The sequence below is a fragment of the Danio aesculapii genome, chromosome 1, assembly GCF_903798145.1.
Source record: "Danio aesculapii chromosome 1, fDanAes4.1, whole genome shotgun sequence".
In the NCBI taxonomy this organism is placed as follows: domain Eukaryota; kingdom Metazoa; phylum Chordata; class Actinopteri; order Cypriniformes; family Danionidae; genus Danio; species Danio aesculapii.
In genome coordinates this window covers 39,101,409-39,109,448 of record NC_079435.1, presented here as the reverse complement: position 1 = coordinate 39,109,448, position 8,040 = coordinate 39,101,409, and the positions used below count along the sequence as shown (strand labels likewise).

The following is an 8,040-nucleotide window of genomic DNA, read 5'->3' as shown; positions in this document are numbered from 1 at the left end:
GAGCATCTGGGGAGACCTAAATATGGCTGTCCACTAACGTTTACCATCCAGCCTGACAGAACTGGAATTCTGTGTTTTTCTGTCAATATGGGGTGCTGTGTGTACATTAATGAGGGAATAAAATGAACTTTTATGATTTTAGCAAATGGCTGCAATATAATAAAGAGTGACATTTAAGGGGGTCTGAATACTTCAATATGTGTAGGACATTCATAAAATATAAATATTATATATTATTTTTATATATACATATTTAATGGGTGTCACGGTGGCGCAATGGGTTGCACAATTGCCTCACAGCAAGAAGGTTGCTGGTTCGAGCCCTGGCTGGGTCAGTTGGCATTTCTGTATGGAGTTTGCATGTTCTGCCCATGTTCGCGTGGATTTCCTCCAGGTGCTTCAGTTTCCCGCACAGTCCAAAGACATGTGGTATATGTGAATTAAATAAGCTAAATTGGCAGTAGTGTATGAGTGTGAATGCAAGAGTGTATGGGTGTTTCCCAGTGTTGGGTTGCAGCTGGAAGGGCATCCGCTGCGTAAAACATATGCTGATAAGTTGGTGGTTCATTCCGCTGTGGCGACCCCTGGTTAATAAAGGGACTAAGCTGAAATAAAAATGAATGAATAAATATTTAATTTCAAAAGACTCTAATAATACGTTTGTAAAAACAGCTTAACGTAGATGTAAAATGACATGTTATCCTTTTAGCTGAAAACTAAGATCTGTTTCATCCTTCAAAAACAAAAATTCCTGACTCACCCCACCCCCAATATTATTATTAAGCTACCAGAATAGTTCTGTGTCCACACAAAACAAAAATAACTACTACTTTTCTGAAGTATTACCTTGGATAGGCCTGTGCTTTTTGTGCGGGAATCCGGGGGGCGTCACTGCACAGAGCTTGCGCAATATACTGACACAGAGGAGAAGAAACTGTTGTCAATAAAGTTGTTGTTTTTGTTTTATGTGCACACAAAAGGTTTCTCATTATCATCTTTACTTTTTCAATGTCCCAAAGAGGAGGTTTTGTCAGACAGAACAACATATAAAGAGCAATTTCCCCCAAAGTATAGTTAAATAAAGCCACAGAGAGAGCAAGAGATGGGACCTCCACCTGAAATAGCCACCAGGAACATTTTGTACTGAAGTGAATAGAGGATTTTTCCTTGATGCTTCTCAATTTCCTCTGGGCTTTTGTTGTTTTGGTGTGTTTGTTTCCTGCTTACAAGTGGAGACTGTGCGAGTGTGTGTGTGAGTATTAGTGTTCTGGAGCTCAAAGGCACACAAACACACACTTACACAGCTCTGAAAGAGGTCTTAGGACTTTAACCTTGTCGGTTTAAGCTGTAATGTTACTGACAAGGAGAGAGCAGAGAGAAAGAGAGAGCGAATGAGTGTGTGTGGCAGAGAGAGAGACAGACAGACAGAGGTAAAGGAGAAAATTTGACCTAAAGAATTGGAGGGGATTTGAAAATACATCCTTTGCACCACATTGAAAATTATTCCATAATTATATGTTAAAACAAAAGGTTGAATACTTGTAGTGAATACTTTTTCTTTCATTCTTTAGTTTTTATAATTTCAAGAATCCTACAATTTCAATATGTAAAAAAAAAAAAACAAAACAAAAAAAAAAAACTATGGGATAGCATTTAGATGGTTTTATTACACAAATTCAGGTGTGTATATGCTATTCTGTCATTATTTGAAAGTAAAAAAAACTATATGACATTTGTTGTTTTGGGTGAAATATTGTTTAGCACGGAATACAAAACAAAAAGGAAAATATGTCAATTTCTTCCAATTGCAAATTGATATCTTGCCATTCTTTAAAAAGATAAAAATATATATTTATCAAAATTAGTGTAAATAATTCTTATATTAAGCAAATTATAGAAGTTAATAAACATCGCATTAGAAAGAAAACAGTACAGTGCAACAAAAAAAATCTTTGTTTAATATCAAGTGGGTATAGAACATGTTCAGATCCCCTTAAATTTGTCACTCTTTGTTATATTACAGCCATTTGCTGAAATTTAAGTTCATTTTTTCCTTTACTGGAGTACACAAAGTGCCTCATATTGACTTAAAAAACACAGAATTGTTGATATTTTTGGAGCTTTATTAAAAAAGTAAAACTGAAATATCAAATGGTGCTAAGTATTTAGACCCTTTGCTGTGACACTCATATATTTAACTTGGGTGCTGTCCATTTCTTCTGATCATCCTTGAGATGGTTCTACACCTTTATTTGAGTCCAGCTGTGTTTGATTATAGCGATTGGACTTGATTAGGAAAACCACACACCTGTCTATATAAGACCTTACAGCTCACATTGCATGTCAGATCAAATGACAATCATGAGGTCAAAGGAACTGTCGGAAGATCTCAGAGACAGAATTGTGCCAAGGTACAGATCTGGCCAAGGTTAAAAAAACTTCTGCTGCACTTAAGGTTCCTAAGAGCACAGTGGCCTCCATAATCCTTAAATGGAAGACGTTTGGGACGACCAGAACCCTTCCTAGAGCTGGCCATCTGGCCAAACTGAGCTATCAGGGGAGAAGAGCCTTGGTGAGAGAGGTAAAGAAGAAACCAAAGATCACTGTGGCTGAGCTCCAGAGATGCAGTCGGGAGATCAGTCGACCCTCACTGCAGCCCTCCACCAGTCAGGGCTTTATGGCAGAGTGGACGGAAGCCTCTCCTCGGTGGAAGATACATGAAAGCCCGCCAGAAGGACTCCAATGATGGTCTGATGAGACCAAGATAGAACTTTTTGGCTTTAATTCCAAGCGGTATGTGTGGAGAAAACGCATCACTTGTCAGTCCCAACAGTGAAGCATGGTGATGACAGCATCATGCTGTGGGGCTGTTTTTCAGCTGCAGGGACAGGATGACTGGTTGCAATCGAGGGAAAGATGAGTGTGGCCAAGTGCAGGGATATCCCTGACGAAAACTTACTCCAGAGTGCTCAGAACCTCGGACTGGGCCGAAGGTTTGCCTTCCAACAAGACAATGATTCTAAGCACACAGCTACATTAATGAAGGAGTGGCTTCACAACAACTCTGTGACTGTTCTTATATTTTCCCAGCCAGAGCCCTGACTTCAACCCAATTGAGCATCTCTGAAGAGACCTAAAAATGGCTGTCCATCAAGGTTTACCATCGAACCTGACAGAACTGGAATTCTGTGTTTTTCTGTTAATATGGGGTGCTGTGTGTACATTAATGAGGGAATAAAATGAACAAATGATTTTAGCGGGGCATCACAGTGGCGCAGTGGGTAGCACAATTGCCTCACAGTAAGAAGGTCGCTGGTTCGTGCCTCGGCAGGGGCAGTTGGCATTTCTGTGTGTCTGAGTTTGCATGTTCTCCCCTTGCTGGCGTAGGTTTCCCCCACAATCCAAAGACATGCGCTATAGGTCAGGGGTGTCCAAAGTCGGTCCTGGAGGGCCGGTGTCCTGCAGATTTTAGCTCCAACTTGCCTCAACACACCTGCATGAATGTTTCTAGAAAGCCCAGTAAGAGCTTGATTAGCTAGCCCAGGTGTGTTGGATGGGGTTGGAACTAAACTTTGCAGGACACCGGCCCTCCAGGACCAAGTTTGGACACCCCTGCTATAGGTGAATTGAATAAGCTAAATTAGCCGTAGTGTATGTGTGTGAATTCAGGAGTGTATGGGTGTTTTCCAGTGTTGGGTCGTGGCTGGAAGGGCATCCGCTGTGTAAAACATATGCTGGATAAGTTGGTGGTTCATTCTGCTGTGGCGACCCCGGATTAATAAAGGGACTAAGCCGAAAAGAAAATGAATGAATTAATGATTTAGCAAATGGCTGCAATATAACAAAGAGTAAAAAATTTAAGTGGGTCTGAATAATTTCCGTACCCGTTGTATGTCTTGAATATGTGTAGGACATTCATAAAATATAAATATAATTTTTATATATAAATATTTGATTTCAAAAGACTAATAATACAAACAAACATTTGTAAAAGCTTAACGTAGATGTAAAATGACATGTTACACTGTTAAATATATTGTGTTTTGATGGTAAAATAGCAGTTAAGGGGGTTTAATTTAACATTCTTTTTATTTCCTTCCTTTTCCTTTTCATTCCTTTACATTTTATGCCAATGGAGTGCAAGAATTTCCCACAATGACCCGAGGAGCGCAGGGACTAAACAAATACATCAAGTTAGAGTGAGATAAAGACCTGGATACTGCACAAGAAGAACAGATGGAGAGAGAAAGGCGGAGATTAGGGATGAGGCCAGACAGATAATGAAAAGTGAAAATGGCTGAGATACTGAAGGAGGTACAAGAGTGAAAGTAAGACAGAAAGTCATTCTACAGATAACAGAAATATAAAGATATAGAGCAGAGGAAAAGAAAGAGAAAAATGAGAGAATGAAAAAAAGCAGAGATGAAGGAGATGAACCTGGAAGGTAAAATTAAAGATAGAGGTCCAGAGCAAGAGATTGGACACAAAATAGACAAAAACAGAGGATGAGAATGAGAGTTGGAGAAACATGGAAGGAAAGAGAGAGAGAGAGAGAGAGAGAGAGAGAGAGAGAGAGAGAGAGAGAGAGAGAGAGAGAGAGAGAGAGAGAGAGATGACAGCACAATTAGGGATTTTAATTCTCTGCTTGACTGAGTAAGTCCAGTCTACATGATAATGAGCAGTTTCAAAGTAATAAATCTTTATGATACAGTGACACACACACACACACGGCAGGTTTGCATTTGCTTTTTTCGCAAATATTCTGTACATTTTTATACAAAGTAAAACGACTTGTTAAACACGTTGAAAGTTTCATGGGCAACAAATTTCCTAATCATATAATACATTATGCATTCATTTTTCTCAGATTTGCTACCCCATCCTTCAATAACAACTCACAAGATAAGTTACAAGCTTGTGTAAGATTTGTAAAGTATCAAACACCAAGAGATATTCTGGTCACACTTTATTTTGATGGTCCGTTTGCTGAATTTTTGTTACATTGCATCTACATGCCAACAATTTCTCATTAGATTATAAATAGACTGTTAGGTTGGGGTTGGGATTAGTGTAAATTGATATGTACTTGCAGTTTCTTATAGTCAGTTAAATGTCTGTTTAGCAGCAGTATCCACAAATATTAAGCAGATAAGCTACTAATACTCAAATGGACCATCAAAATAAAATGTTACCCATATTCTTTATAAAAGTTAACACTCAGACACGTCTTCTTAAATTATCCAATTCAGTCAGTTGCCTAAACGTATATGCAAAGGTGGTGTCACTTTTATTCTTGCTTTTATTTCTTGAAAATGTGATAATTTGAAGAGATTTCTTCGTTTTCAATTCGTTCACCAAAATGACTCATTTGCTGATTTATTCAGTGAACATTTATTTATATTACAGATATGCCAGAAAGTAGCAAAAACGAATCTTTCATGTCTTAAACCAATGCTTTAACTCATTACAAACAGTGATTTGGCTTTCCTAAAATGTGTTCTTATCTACTCATTCATTAAAATATGTCTAAATAAATAGTGCAGATGACCAAGCACAATTTTTGCTTAATTCTAACATTTCAATTTTTTTTTTATCAGATATTTACACCTTCAGCTGGAATTAAACATGGTGTTATATTCTGCAAGTTAAACTTGAATAAAAAGGATATTGAGCACAGTACCTTTAACACCCCTTTGCTGGTGTATTGTGACTGCAATGTCATGGAGATGCTGTGTGTTGTGTAAATGAGTTTTGTTGCAAAATAGAACTTACTTTCTAACACTTGATCTCTCTACTTGCATTTTCTGGATCAGATCTGACCTTGAACTGATAAGGAATTAATGGCATCATATATTTGTATTGCTTTAGAAGCTGATATTTTCAAATATGTTGAGGGTTGTAACATTTGTCACCTGCTTAACGATTGGTGACATGTTACAATCCTCAACATATTTGGCCAATCACAATGTACTGTATAACCATGGTCAATCAGAGCACACTGTGCGTTTTCTGAACGACAAGCTTCGCAAAAAATGACGATTACAGAAATGCGGAGCAGAGACAAGATACATTTATTTATAGCTTATTTATGTGGAAAATAATGTTTTGTTTTTTCAATTTTAATTAAAAAATACACAAAGTAATGCTTTTTTTAGCAAGATCATATGACCCCTTTAAGGTCTGCATAAAATCAAAATGTAGATGTCTATGTCGCTAGAACACAGTCTTAAAATGAACAACAATCTGTCGAAGTTAATCCAGCAACAACAACAACATCATAAACAATTCTGGTAATCTTTTTAGGGCACCTATGATGAAAATCAACATTTGGAAGCTCTTTGGACAGGACTGTGTGTGGGTATAGTGTCAACTGTCATATTGGAGTGATAAAAACGCAAAAAGTCTCTTTTTTTTTACATTTCCTGACATTAAAATATGATCCAAACCGTAAAGTGACATAGCAGTGTGGTTTCCCTGCCCACTATTTTGATTGACAGGCGCATATTAACATACATCCATAGTAACGCATAATCATATACACGAGGCAAGACATGCACAAATCAACTGAGATTAAAAGATCTCTTCAGCTCTCTGTGATCAGCTGCACTTCAAGATTGAGTTGTCTAAAACATTTCTAAACTGTGCATGCCTGTAATAAAGACAGTAAAATTGCGACAATTCATCACCTCAGACACATAGTGTCAGTACAATTATAAAAAAAGATGCTTCAATTCTGATTTGTGGATGTTAAATCAGGTTACTTTTGTACATTAACAATGGATGTCCATACAGCAGTGGATATTAATGTGTATCCTGTCACGTTTGTCGTGCAAAAACAGTGCAAAACTAAACTTGTGTTTGTGTGTGTGTGAGAGCGTGCGCGCTTTATAACAACACTGTGTGCGACTCTTCGTTGCAAAAACACTTGAATTAACTCAACAAATATATTAAATAAGAGTAGGGAAAGTTCTTACTGTAGTAAGAGAGATCTGATTCATTCTTGTCTGTCACTGTGCTGTTTATCTACGTGAAGGCCACAGACATCAGACAGATCCGTGTGGCTCTGATGCGCATTTGGGAATGGTGGGCGGGGAAAACCAGCTCATTTGCATTTAAGGCACAGGCAACACAAACAGCTACATTGTGCTAACATCTCAAATTTCCCACATTTACAAAGGTTTAATAGATAATCTGATGGGTGTTTTGAGCTGAAACTTAACAGACACATTCTGGAGACACTGAAGACTTATCTTAAATCTTGAAAAATGGGTAAAATAGGTACCCTTTAATCAAAATCTAATCACTTGCTTCTGCTCTGGATTAGCAGTTCTTCTCTGATGACGATTTATGTTGGTTTAGTTAATCAGGTTTCAACCACATTTTTTAAGTTATACAAAGTTTAACTTAATATTCTGAGTCAGTTTAATTGATGCAAGTTGACATGATGAGAAAAGTTGATTTGACTCAGCTAAAAACATTTAAGGCAGCAAGAATTTCTTTTCAGTGTAGCCACAATGTAAAGTGAAAATTACTATGGTTATAGCTACCGTTTACCAACTTTCTTCAAAACATCTTTTTTGAGCTTGACAGGAAAAAAAGAAACGCATTAAGGTTTGGAGCCAATTGAGGGTGACTCAGCTTTCATTTTAGGTGAACTATTCCTTTAAAGATGCCGGACATTTTTCCAGTATCTTCCACTAATCTTAACGCTTTCACTAACAGCTGTTTTTCATGTATAAAGAGCATGTCATTGTCCTGCAGTGCTGGCATATTTGCCAATAGTTTCCTCAAGCTGAAAAGACATTTCGGCATGAGGATCGAACTCTTCATTTGTTCCTCAACCACTGGAACCAGTCGTCTGTTAACAAAACAACACAGCGAATAATTTTCCCCATTGGAGACATCACACGCCGCCATCTACTGTACATGCCCATTAGTGTGTGTCTGTGTGTGTGTGAATATGATAGAAGCCCACATCTCTGAATATGAGGTCCCCTAATGAACAGGCGCCCGACTGCAAGCGGCGTCAACGCACAAAAA

The 8,040-nt window shown here is 37.8% G+C and overlaps 1 protein-coding gene across 1 annotated transcript in view; it reads right to left on the bottom strand.

Annotated features, from left to right (window-relative positions):
* Window positions 1-2,675: 2,675 nt before the first annotated feature.
* The window catches only part of melk (maternal embryonic leucine zipper kinase), a 14,954-nt gene continuing 9,589 nt past the window's right edge, over window positions 2,676-8,040 (bottom strand). Inside the window, exon 14 of the mRNA XM_056453447.1 lies at window positions 2,676-2,750. Within this exon, the coding sequence (XP_056309422.1) occupies window positions 2,676-2,750 (75 nt within the window). The remainder of the gene's footprint in view (window positions 2,751-8,040) is intronic.